Here is a 14,029-nt window from a genome sequence, read left to right as displayed (position 1 = left end):
TGTTTGCTAAATAATGGCTTCTCACCAACTGATCTCGTAAATTGGATAAGCTATGTTGAGTGACAGCACTATTTCTTGCAATAAGGCTGCTCATATCTTTATCCGTATATAACCCAGTAGTGGCACATTTTTACATAGTGAATGTGCAAGTGATATGTTTCTTATTTTGTATGACTAGTGATATGCTATATGATATTCTGGTTTTAACTTGCACCAACAGGAATATATAATATTTGGATTTTCCTCTCCAGTTATACCCACACTAATGAAGGTCCCCGCGTCTGCCATCGGCATCTGCCTGTTAGACCGAGTAGATGCCTTGCAGCCTATGCAGAGAATATAGAATATAGATAGATATGAGAAGACAGATACAGTAGAAGAGAGATAGAAGATCGATTGATAGATGGATATATGGATAATAGATAGGAGATAGATAGACAGATAGATAAATAGACAAATGGATAAATGGTTAGACAGATAGGTAGGATATAGATCATAAGCATCTTCAACCGGACATTCAACCAAGTTGTATTAAACGAGCAATACATCCTCTGCCCACAAAAGTCCGCATGCACAAAGCTTAAGGACAGTGGGCCTTGGACAAATGCCTAGTTTGCCACCCCCTAACTGTCCCCCTGTCCCTGGGAGGAAAACAGTTTTGTCTATTTTGATCCCGTGTCTTAGCCATAATTGAAGAGTTAGTCTTATCTTATATATAGGATATGTTATTACTTTATGATGGGAGGGGATCCATGCACTGGGACCAGTGTTAATTCATCATAAAATGATGGCATTAATTTAGAACGGTACACATAGTACTACACTGAATTTTATACGCAGACCCTTATATATAATTATACATTAATGATATTTAATGTAGAGGTGGGGTCAGCAGTTGATGTCTCTAGTGGCTGTGGTTTTCTTCTAGTAGTTGTCAGGCAGCAGTGCAGAGAACTCAGTGACATCACAAACAGCTGTAGTGTACTGACTATAGGAGGATGTTATTAACTGTCAGATGGATTGGTGAAGGGTCAACATGGAGAAAATCCGTCTATTTGACTTGGCCAATTTGGCCATCGGAACACCTGAAGTTGGGGCAGCAAATTTCACTGCTCTGCACAGTCTCCTTCATGCCATCCTCAAGCAGTTACAAATCCAGGATGTCAACGTAGAGCTCCCAGAAGGGAAGTACCACCCTGTAACAGGTATGCTGGTAAAAATAGAAGACAAAGGGCAAGAAGACAGGATGGAGCTCCGGATTGTGAAGATGGAGAAACAGCTGGAGATCCTTAACAGCTTACCCTCTGGATTAGATCTTATTGAAAGGAGCAAATCTGGACAAAAGGAGGACGATAATACTGTGGGAGACATGTGGCAGATGATGAAGATAAGTAGAAGGCTGGAACTCAATGAGGAAGGAGTGTGTAAGGTAATGACCAGTTACAACAATGCCCCCATCAGTTGAGTCCAGTAAGAAGGTGATAGTACAGAACACTACATGCCATTTCCAGTGCCCTTTAATTTTAGGAGTAAATCAAGACAACACATATTGATATCCCTAGTAGATAGGTGAATAAAGGACTAAACATTTCCAAAAAATGATTTCTGACTATCCATTTAAAATATAACTTTTATAATCATTGCTAAATTTCCAAGATGGGGAAAAAAGTGACAAAATTTGTGCAAGTGAGTGTTGAATAAAACTAGCTGTCCACTAAGCTGTGAGCGGTTCTCTGTGTATATTCACTGTGTATAGTATTAATAAAGGGGTATCTGCATTTCACACACTTCGACATTCACATTTTATTCTTCTACTATATTTATACATTTCTTTAATTTGATGTCATTAAAACAAATTTCCCATAAATGTAGTCATTGGGTCCTTTTGAAACAGAGGACAGTTATCCTTGGATACAACCAATGCTATCTCATTTCTAAGGGACCATATGACTACATTTATGAGAAATTATCACCACACAGGTATATTTTTTAAATGACATCCAATTGAAGAAATGTATATATATAGATTAATTTGATAGGGGAATACCCCTATAATGTTCAATTTCATTATGGCTCCACCATGATGAAGAGTTGACATACTTAATACACGTAGCTGTTATTTGGACATCTCCTCTAACAGGTCATCTCACAGGTGTAGCTACCTCCAGAGAGCACCTTTTCAAATAGTTGTTGAAATAAATAGAGCACCAGAACCCAGCTCAGTACATAAGATTAGAGCTAAGCTAAGTGTAAAAAATGTTTAGAATTGAGTGCAGTATTGTAATCTCATGTGTAATGCCAACACTTAAAGGGGTATTCCCATCTGGGCATTTACATTTAATTACATTCATTTGCCTTATGTAAACATTTCTTCAATTGGATCTTAATAAAAAAAATATACCTGTGGGTGATAATTTCTCATAAATGTAGTCATGTTGTCCCTTAGAAACCAGATAGCTTCCTCGGATACGACCACGTCATACTCTGGCAGCGGTGGCCAGATTTGCGCTATAGAGTCCTGCCGGACCACCTGGATTCAGCAATCATTACCACAGGGTGGCCGTTCGACATGTAGTAACTCCCGGACATTTTATATACAATAACCTTTTGTTTCTTTGTGCACGCACTGCAGCAGAGGTGGACGTATCCGAGGAAGCCATCTCGTTTCTAAGGGACAACATGGCTACATTTATGATAAATTATCTTCACACAGGAACATTTTTTTTAATAACATCCAATTGAAGAAATGTTTATATACGGCAGATTAATGAAACTGAATGTGAGTGCCCAGACGAGAATACCCCTTTAATGTAAATCAGATAACATCTGATCGGAGGATCAGATGTTTTTATTTTCTTCTTCTACATGGCTGACATTTCAGCTTCTTTCAGCCACAATTCCTCTCTGCAGACTTATCAACACAAATATTTTAGGTTCCTCACTCCATCATCTTCTAATTACAAACTTAATACTGTTCTGTTGTTCCCTTAGAGATCACTTTACATGTCTGAACAGCAATCAATATTGCAAAATTCCCCTCACAGTACCCAATATAGTAACTGTGCTGTTACACAGTAACCAATATAGTAACAGGGCCCTCACACAATAGCCAAAATTGTAACAGTGCCCCTAACAGTAGTCAAAGTGCCCACATCCAGTAGCCATTAGTCACAGAGACACCCCAAGTAGCCATCAATCACAGGCATGCTCCCAGTAGTCAGCAGTCATATTGATGCCCTCAGTAGCCAGCAGTCACTAGAATGCCCCAAGTAGCCAGTAGTCCCTTTGATGACTCTAGTTGCCCATGGTATAAAAACAACATACTTACACTTTCTTCACATCAATGACAGAGCTACAGCACAGGGGGCGCATGGTGACATCACATATTTGGCTGCATCGGATCATCCCTGGCCATAGGCCAATGCACCTCTGACCTGGGACAGGCAAAAACGCTGCCTCTGCCACATCCACCATGCTGGCAGCCTGTGTGATGGACAGAGAGCAGCGGAGCATTATACCTAAAAGCTCCAGTGCTCTGCTGCAGCAAGCTAGGGGTGGGAGAAAGCTTGCTGCATTTCTTCACTTCAGTTAAGTGAGCCAGTCATGATTTTAAGAACTGGCTCGCCCTGACTCTTGCAATATTCCAACCCTGTATACAAGCTCTGATACATGTCCCCTAATGTTTTTGTGCTTTCCCTGCTACTTTACAGCTGGCTTTTGTAATTTTAGGCTATGACCGTGATGCAGGATCTCTTGGTGGAGGTCAACACCCTGAAGGAGTCACAGCATTGGGTACAAGATCAAACACAGAAAGTGGCCCAGTCTTTAGGGTTGGTAAGTGGCACAAAAAATGCAACAGCAGTGGAGACTTTAGTCCATAATAGCATAATAGGAAAAAATATATTGTGAAACAGGTTTTCTTTAATGAAACCTTTGATTGGGTTTGCACCAATAAACCTACTGACCTTCTTACAGAAGTCTTCATACTGTGCCCCTGTAGTTTTTTTTTTTTCATATAAAAATCCATAGCTTAGATTTAGCTAAAATCAATTTAAAAAAAAAAGTTGCTGGCTCTTTGACAAGAGACTCATAAGACACAAAGGGCATGTCTTGTTTTTAGCTGCCTTATTCCCCCTTCCTTGGAAATTCTCTTCATTGTACATCGTACACTGCCAATGTTTCTCTCAACTCCCTCATTTCTCCTTCTGTCATTCTAGAGGGAGAATTAGAGAGCTGAGATAAGTGACTTGGCTTTAGAGAAAACTTCCCTCTTATGGCTCGGTGAGTCTCTGGGCAAGGAGCCAGCAGCTTTTTTTATAAGTGATATTAGATCTGAGCTATGCAAATATTAGTGTTTCATGGTCATACTTTTGTGATCGGTACCATCTGATGGCTCTGAGATCAGGAAATTAAAGAGAACCTTTCACCAGGGACCCCCCCTACAAACCACACATAGTACAATAAAAAAGTCTTTTTTGGTGGCTATAATGCCATGGATAGAGGCATCAGTGGAACATGTAACAGGTAGTGGTTTATGATTTATGGGGGATTCCCTGGTGACAGGTTCTTCTAAAAGGTTGTCCCTTCAGTGAATTTGTAAGGAAAGTGGACAAGGCTCCTACATAGTTGAAGCCAATCACCAACAAGGACATCATTAAACATATCCTCACTGGTCACTCCCATGGGACTAGGGACACAGATCTGCATACAGAAAGGTAAACTTTGATCTCACTTATCTTTTTTTCGGAAAAAGCTAGTTTTACTATGCAAACTCTTTGACAATGTGTACACTATTCACTATGGGGACATGAGGGAGCCAGAAAAGGGTTCCTGATGACAGGTTCCCTTTAAGCGGTAAACCATTAACGCTACTTGGTACATCCCAGCAGCATGAATACAGGTATATATTTATTAAAAGGGTTTCTATGTTAGTTATCAAGTATACTTAGAACTTTATACTAATGAAGTCGGCTTTGAGGCTCTGGCTATTACATGTCCTCCAAAGCACTTGTGCTTGGCCTCCTTGCTCCCTCACACTGTCTACCGTAATCTGCTGCCACATGATTTCCAGCACCCTGCTCCCTCTGTGCAAGAAATCTTGCGCAAGATTATGGTAGACATTGGGAGGGGAGAAGCACAGAGAAAGCAGGGAGGTTCGGCACAAGTGCTTATCAAGGCACTTAATAGCTAGGGCCCCAAAGCCTGGAGGGATTCTGATGACACCCCTGTAGCATCATTCCCAATAAGTTAAAAGTACAGTGACAAGAAAAAGATGTCCCGTCTTTCCCAAGTACCACCATAGAGACTTATTCTGGATCATTATATGTTCACATTGAGATGAAGCTGCTTCTTTATTCTACTATGCATGTGTGAAAGTTCTCATACATAAAAGTTTTAAAATTGTTAAGACGACATCTGTTAGGAGTTCTTGTCTATATGTAGGTAAATGTGTTAAACTTGGATTTATTCTAGTCTTTGTGCCTAGGGAAACTTGCAGGACCTCCACTTGGCAGGTGTGAAGGCAATCACTGAAAATGGTATTGAAAGCATCCAAAAAGAGCTCGAATCGTTGAAGACTCGTCTGGTAGGTACATAGGCTGGATAAGCTGCTTCATTGTTTACTTCCAGTGGAGGCTGCTGGGCATTGTAGTACTGGGGGAGGCTGCATGGGTATTTCATTACTGAGAAAGCTACTGGGCATCTCATTAGTTAGGGAGGCTGTGACCATTGACTTTCCTGACCTGGGCTTACACAATGGGAACATGTACCAAATGTTTGGCTTTACTTTTTTTGCGCTTAAAACTGTCTCTCTTGAAAGTTTGCCACTGTCTAGTTTTCTGCAGTATTTAGTGAGCAGTGTGAGAGTTGCAACTTTATGAAAAAGGAGGAGAAATTAGCTTGGAACTGATTGCGACTTTTGGAGACTTTTTGCTAATTTTTAAAACAAAAGTCGCAAAAAGTTGCAATCAAAAGTTGCAATTCACTAAAGACTAAATGCCAAATGTGGCATCTGACCAGCAGAAAAGCTGGTCCAAAAGAAAAAGTCCCTAAATAAAAAAGTAAATTTCATTTACTTTGCAAAATACATTTCCTATAGTTTCACTTGCCATCGAGCTACTTTTTAGTGTGACATCTATCAATGGGAAACTGACTATAGATTGTACTATCTGATCTCAATGTTTAAATTGGGCTTCATTCAGGTCTGTAATTTTAGGTATTTGCTGTAGCATATATTTATAAAATATAAAGGTAATGTGGTTGAGCGTAGGACATCACATTTCTTCCTTAGGAGTCTCTAAAAATGTGCCCAGATTATGAATTTCTGGGGAAATGTGCAGTATGAGACCTGGGGGATTATGAGGAAGGGAATTTGTTAAAAATCCACTCTTGTATCACTTTCCTTACATACCACAAGAGAATGACTAGAGTGCTAAAAGTTCTGCACCACCATTTTACCTGCACAGAACCCTAACGTGATAAGAGCTCAATGCCAAATTGTGTGATTCCCTTTCTCTGTGATATGTGGAAACAGGAACAAATAGCTGAGATTTCGGGAATAGTCTTTCTTTGGATTACTATATAAATCCTTGGTATGGAATGTTTTTGTCACTCTATTCTACTATTACAGTATAAGTGACTTTAAAAAAAATTCCTTGTATCTTACTGTAGAAAAATCTAGAAGACAAGCTGGAAGCATTGTGTGACACCTTAGCAAGACATCCAGAAACCAAGGTAAGAATCTGAATAGAGAAATGCCCACTGATCCCTTTAATGGGGCTCATTTGTCGCGCTGCTCCCTTTCTTCAGACTGTGCTACTTTTTTGGAGATTACACGGCTAGCACAAGTATTTAACAAGTAGCTGCGCTGGGATTTTGGCGCATGCAATCCTTTTTTTGGCGCAGCTGTGCTGGCTTCCATGCTCCCATTTAGGGGACCTGCCATTGGACCATCCGACTGAGTGCAGTATTTAAATTTCAAATTGTGTCGCAAGCCCAAGCACCACTAAAAAATGGTGAACTCTGTCGGACCTGAGTGGGGAAGCGACACATACAGGATATTGGGGCAGATTTATCAAGCAGTCTGAAAGTCAGAATATTTCCAATTGCCCATGGCAACCAATCACAGCTCCCCTTTAAAATATTCATGAGCACTGGTGAAATGAAAGCTGAGCTGTGATTGGTTGCCATGGGCAACTAGAAATATTCTGACTTTCAGACTGCTTGATAAATCTGCCCCATTGTGCGCACAATCTTAGTGAATTGCGGCACAGAGCATTATCATAGGACAATGCACTTTTGGTAAACTACAGCGGAAATGTAAGTAAATGTGCCCTAATATGTTGTTTTGCGGACTGAAAAATTCATCTGTTGAGAAGACTGCATATAATGGGGGTCATTTACTAAGGGCCCGATTCGCGTTTTCCCGCCGTGTTACCCGAATATTTCCGATTTGCACCGATTTTTCCTGAATTGCCCCGGGTTTTTGGCGTACACGTTCGGATTGTGGCGCATCGGCGCCAGCATGCACGCGACGGAAATCGGGGGGCATGGCCGAACAAAACCTGACGGATTCGGAAAAACCGCCGCATTTAAAAAAAAGTGTTGCTCGAAACGCGCTTACCTTCACCCAGGATAGCTTGGTGAACTTCAGTGCATTCCCATGGTCTTCAGCGCAGCAGCGACACCTGGTGGACATTGGAGGAACTGAATCCCGGCCAGACCCGAGTCCACCGCAGAGAACGCGCTGCTGGATCGCGAATGGACCGGGTAAGTAAATCTGCCCCAATGTTTTGAGTTGATAGTAAACAAAGACCCTTATACTGTATGTAGTATGATTGGTGTTGAGATTATTTATTAGAGTTTTAGAGACACATAGAGGCACATTTTGCAAGTTTTCTGTTGGATGCTGCACATTCTTTTAGGTGAAAACAGCTTGCACAGGTATTTAAGAAGTGCAACTGTTTTGTGGCGCGGCTGCACTATGCTTCACGCGACACTGATTTCTGCACTGAAATGGCATTCTAGTGCTCAGTTGGACCAAGCGCCTAATTTAACATGCAAAGTCTGACAGAAATGTGTCGAACACCTTGGGGAAGATTTACTTACCCGGTCCATTCGCGATCCAGCGGCACGTTCTCTGCGGTTCGGGTCCGGCCAGGATTCACTAAGGTAGTTCCTCCGACGTCCACCAGGTGGTGCTGCTGCGCTGAAGTTCCCCGAGGCCCGCCGGAATGCACTGAAGTTCACCGGCCTATTCCTAGTGAAGGTAAGCGCGAGTCCTGCGACACTTTTTTTTTTTTAAATGCTGCGTTTTTTCCGAATTCGTCGGGTTTTCGTTCGGCCACACCCCCCCCCCATTTCCATCGCGTGCATGCCAGCGCCGATGCGCCACAATTCGATCGCGTGCGCCAAAAACCTATATTCGGGTAACACGTCGGGAAAACACGAATCGGACCCTTAGTAAATGAACTCCCTTATGTTAAAGGTGCACCAAAATAAGTTGGTACACTCAGTCTGGTCAGTAAGGGAGATTCATGAAGAACGTGCGGCAGAAATCCTGAATCTGGCGCACCCTGCACTATACACAGGCAAACTGTGCTTAGTAAATGTGCCCCATAGAGTATTGCAGTTTGACCATCCAGGTGTGTAGAAACCTATTTAATGTATAAAGTCATTGTAGGACTGAGACATTCTACATAGATCATTTTCCGTTTTTGTAACTTTCCTTATTATACAGGATGCCTGGACTTATGCCTTGGGACCTAGTGCTGATGACATCAATCTTACATTTGGAGCTGTAAATGTTACTGATATCTCAAGTTCCAAGGGACCTGTATTATACACTTCCCAAACAGTGTCTCAGCCACAAAGCTCCAGTCATGCTGAAGTTTCTGCTTCTCACATGGATACACCACATGGTACTCAGGATGGTGTGACAGCAAGTATATCACAGGACCCTCAAACAAAAACAGAGAATTCAGGACGATCAGATGAAATAAATCTAACACACGGAGAGGCCTCCATCATTCAAAATACTGGTATTCCCTTTCCTATGACTAGCATGACTATAACTGCTTCTCCAGGGTCACTTTCTTCTCATGTGGATATCCCACATTCTATTCAAGATGGTATGACAGCAAGTATATTACAGGACCCTCAAACAAAGAATTCAGGACAATCAGATTCAATAAATCTAACAAACCAAGAGGCCCCTGTGATCCAAAATACTGGCATTGACCTTCCTATGACAAGCATGGATATCACTGCTTCTCCAGGGTCACTTGCTTCTCACATGGATACCCCACATGCTACCCAGGATGGTATTACAGCACCTATATTACAGGACCCTCAGACAGAGAATTCAGGACAATCAGAGGAAATAAAGTCAACACACCAAGAGGCCCCCATGATTCAAAATACTGGTATTGACCTTCCTATGACTAGCGTGGAAATCACTGCTTCTCCAGGATCACTTTCTTCTCACGTGGATATCCCACATGCTACTCAGGATGGTATGACAGCAACTATATTACAGGACCCTCAAATAAAAAAAGAGATTTCAGGACAATCAGATGAAATAAGTCTAACACACCCAGAGGCCTCCATGCCTCAGAATACTGGAATTGACCTTCCTATGCCTAGCATTGATCCCGGAGCTGCTCCAGGGTCACTAGGAGTATCCACTGCTCATCAGCCAGGAGACATATCTAAGGAGCTGTGTCCAGGAGTCGATGCACTGGAGAGAAACAAGGCAGACCACATTGAACTTAAACTTCTTCAGAAAAACACAGGTAAATTTTGTCCAGGACATTACCATGCGCTTTGATTCTTTTATAATACAGACATTCTCTGCAATATTAAAGAGACAAAATCTGGAATAATTTATAAAATAATGTATGTTAATGTAAAGAGTAATAATACAGTGTATATATTTATCCAGTGAATACAGTACAAAATATTTAATGAAGACTTCTATTTAAAAACATGTCTCACATACTCTACTTTAGCTCTGTGGCCTGTTCACACCATCACCTGACCAGCCAGAGAAAGAGCTATCTCTGCTAGCCAAGTGTGAACTGTCATTAACCTATCTACATTCCCCTTAAGAATCTGTAATGTCATTAGTAAGGAGGCTGATCTCACGTCCTCTTCTATATATCTGTAATACAGGAAACTATATTTTAAACCAGTAGCTAGGATACAAGTTTGTGTCCCACCTGCGGAGAGCCTGTTAGATTCAGTCTACACGTTTTCCCAAAATAAATATAACAGAAGAGAGACTGAAATATGGAATTCTCTACTGGAGGATATGGCAATTTTTAGGATTGGCTGGAGTGTCCCTTTAGTAATAAAACCTGCCAACAGACACTGATATCTTTGGTGCCCACCATGTAGCATGCATGGTGCCAAGTCCCACAGTTACAATATCTATGATACCAGCTTTTAATGGTTATACCGTAGTTTAAATTATATTATTATATACAGGCAGTCCCCGGGTTACGTACAAGATAGGGTCTGTAGGTTTGTTCTTAAGTTGAATTTGTATGTAAGTCGGAACTGTATATTTTATAATTGTAACTCCAGACAAATTTTTTTTTGGTCTCTGTGACAATTGGCTTTTAAAAATGTTGGGTTGTCATAAGAATCGGGATTAACAATAAAACTTCATTACAGACACGTTTGATAACTGTTATAGATGTTTATTGTAGCCTGGGGCTAAAGTACAGTAAATTTCCAAGATCCAGAGGTCCGTTTGTAACTAGGGGTCGTATGTAAGTCGAGTGTTCTTAAGTAGGGGACCGCCTGTATTAAATTATTATTATATATTAGAGTTTGTTATATTTGACATTTCTTGTAGGTCAGCAAATTTTTTTTTCTAAATATCAGTTTTATAAGCAAAACCTGCTCATATATATACCTGACATCCTTTCTGCTTCTAGATGACCTTGCTACAGCCGTACCTGACCTCCAGGAGAAAATCAGCTGTGTGAATAAAGAGATGCAAGACCTGATAGGAGAAAAGGTGAGAGCACGGATAATTTGGCTGAATTTCCACAAACCAGCAATCTTTCATTCCTTTTTCCTCCTGAAATTTGTAACCAGGCCTAAGGAAACATTGTTCTGTTCCTATAAGATAATATTTGGAAAGCTGTAGATGCTGTAGACTTACTATAGCCGATGTATTTTATAACAGTACAACTGGCAAGCAAATGCTTATAACTTATATTTGTCAAACTAGAGATTTCTCCAAAAGTAAAAGACATTGGGGGTCATTTGCTAAGGGCCCGATTTGCGTTTTCCCGACGTGTTACCTGAATATTTCCGATTTGCGCCGATTTCCCCTGAATTGTCCCAGGATTTTGGCGCACGCGATCGGATTGGGGCGCAACAGCGCCGGCATGCACGCGACGGAAATCGGGATGCATGGCCGAACGAAAACTCGACGGATTCGGAAAACCGCCACATTTTTTTAAAAAAATCTGTCGCGAAAATTGCACTTACCTTCACTCAGCCCGGCTCGGTGAACTCCAGCGCGTTTTGATGCTTTTCAGCGCAGCAGCACCACCTGGTGGACGTCGGACGAACTACTTTAATAAATCCCGGCCGGACCCGAATCCAGCGCAGAGAACGCGCCGCTGGATCGCGAATGGACCGGGTAAGTAAATCTGCCCTATTATCTATATACAGAGGGTTTTTGTGGTTCTCACTCCTCATCTATATAAAGGGGGGTTCATGGTTCTTGTCCCGCACCTGTATACAAGGGGATTTACGGTTCTTGTCCGTTATCTGATACAGGGGTAAATGGTTCTTTTTCCTCATCTATATATAGGGGGTTTCGTGGTTCTTGTTTTTCATAAGTACACAACACCTATATTGGATGACTATATGAGACTTCTTTTACATTGTGTTCTGTACTGGAGAAAGCCAAGAACCCCAAATATCTAGACATGGCTTTTATTCCTTTTAGAGGAGTCCCTGGTTTGGTATGACATAGCTTTTTATCTTCTAATGAAAACATAATTATAATAATTTTTATTTAAATACCGTCATCAAATTCCGTAGTACTTTACAAATGATTTATTTATATGCAATGTAAGAGCCTGATGCTCATATTCCATGGATGCTGTGGCCCAGTCCTTATAGCCTGGCATCAATTGGCACAATTTCAATATGTTTTCACATTGGAAAGCCGTGTAAATTTACTGAAGCATATGGTAAATTCCTGCTCCTCACCTTAGAAATTGAGTCATTTACTTACATAGTTGACTCATCTTTGCTGCTTTTATCTCAAAAACCTGCAGAAAGCAATGGATCCTGTAGTAACACATACTGACCAGAAGCTGGGAGACACCAACCAGACCAATCAACATTTTGGATCCCTCAGGTGAGTAAGCAGACTGGGACAGTCTACTTATAAGGTGACCAGAGGCGAGTAGGTGTAGGTAGGTAGATATCAATGACTGGGACCCAACCATATTAAAGGAGGTCCTGCTTTAATACAGCAGTGGTCATACATCTGTGATGCTGCTCTGCTTAAAGTCTATGGGATTATTGAATTATGTAAGTGGTGAACTTCATCAGTCCCATAGTTTCACACTTCAGCACCATTTACATTGAAATCAGGGACATGAAGCCCCGTTCTCATATTTGGTGATGGACATACAATTTTCATCAGAAAATAGAATTGTATTAACGGTCTTGTGTATAGATGATACAATAAGTTGTTAAAGAAAATCATACAATAGTTTTACATAAGAGTTTTGATTGTTACTTCGAAATTTCCACTTTCTTCAAGTACTACAATCCAAAACATTGAAAAAGAGCTCAAGGAACTGCGTGATCGTCAAGAGAGGGAAAAATCCATCATGGAGCAGTCATTGTCTCAGAAATCTCTACAACTACAAGATCAGGTTAGCGAATTGCTGCTCATGTACTACAAGATAGTGGAAAAATAAAATTCCCCACTGAAACATGTTTGGTTATAACAGAATACAATGCTTCACCTGATGATGGTGCTTCCCGTTGGACATGTAATGTCCCATTAATAGCTCATATACTCTAAAGGAAATCTATATGGTTATCATGGGGCTAAAGAGACCTTTTCATTCACCCCCTTTGTTATTGTGTAGAATGAACCTGTACAGACAGGCTTCTCCTGAGGAGATAACACTCAGGTCATTGACATTGTCAGTCATCTCAGAAGCAGTTCATCATGAAATGAAAGACACATAGCTGACATATAACTGGACACTTGTATTGGAATATCTGGATCTTTACAAACAACATATTAATTATAAGTTGGTTCCTGTTGGGAGAATAGCAGGACAGAGTATCTGAAATTCTTAAAATATCCATCTGTTTCTTCTTCTCACAGTTAGACACGCTTCGTGAGATATTAACAACTATGGCATCTTCCTCATCCACTCTTCTAGCCATGAGTATTCCCAAAGAATCTGGGGGTAGCACACCAGCTTTGGATGTTACTGCAGATACTAAAATGCCAGATCAGGGCACAACACAGACCCAAGCTCCTGTCACCACATCAGCATCTACGGAGCATCTTACATGTCCAGCCTGTACCATTGATATTGGGCAGAAGGTCAGCAAACTAGTTAACCAATATGAAGATCTACAGGAGCTGGTGACCGATTATACATCTAGTGACCAATCCTCTAAAGATGTTCTGGAACGCAGAAAGACAGCTGATCTCTGTATGCAGGTAACTTGTCAAACAGATCTCACATTAGGAGGGTACCAGGGGTATAAGCTACAATCAATGGGGAAAATTACTTTGCAGTGAGTTTTCCTGAAGATTTTTGTGCAGTGCCACCACAGGTGAAAGTATTACACATTGCCTATTAAAATGAATTGTCTATATATTAACTCATAGAAGATGTACTAAAATTCTTAACTCTGTGAAGTCGGCTGAGGATACCCAATCTCTATACTGTAAATGGGCTACACTGGTTGGTTTCTGTCACTCTTGTTTTCTCACAATCCCTTTTAACAGTTCTCTTTCCACTTATAG

The 14,029-nt window shown here is 41.0% G+C and overlaps 1 protein-coding gene across 1 annotated transcript; it reads left to right on the top strand.

The window, feature by feature from the left end:
* The first annotated feature begins 985 nt into the window (after window positions 1-985).
* Window positions 986-14,029, top strand: LOC140065221 (uncharacterized). Its single transcript, XM_072112823.1, has 10 exons — window positions 986-1,429; window positions 3,730-3,834; window positions 5,486-5,584; window positions 6,670-6,732; window positions 8,738-9,791; window positions 10,941-11,023; window positions 12,303-12,385; window positions 12,797-12,911; window positions 13,376-13,720; window positions 14,012-14,029. Exons 1-10 carry the CDS (start codon window positions 1,037-1,039, stop codon window positions 14,027-14,029), a joined length of 2,358 nt encoding a protein of 785 aa, XP_071968924.1. The 5' UTR covers window positions 986-1,036.

Source organism: Engystomops pustulosus, chromosome 6 (genome assembly GCF_040894005.1).
Source record: "Engystomops pustulosus chromosome 6, aEngPut4.maternal, whole genome shotgun sequence".
NCBI lineage: Eukaryota > Metazoa > Chordata > Amphibia > Anura > Leptodactylidae > Engystomops > Engystomops pustulosus.
The sequence above is the reverse complement of the archived record's forward strand: the minus strand, read 5'-3'. Positions and strand labels throughout refer to the sequence as shown.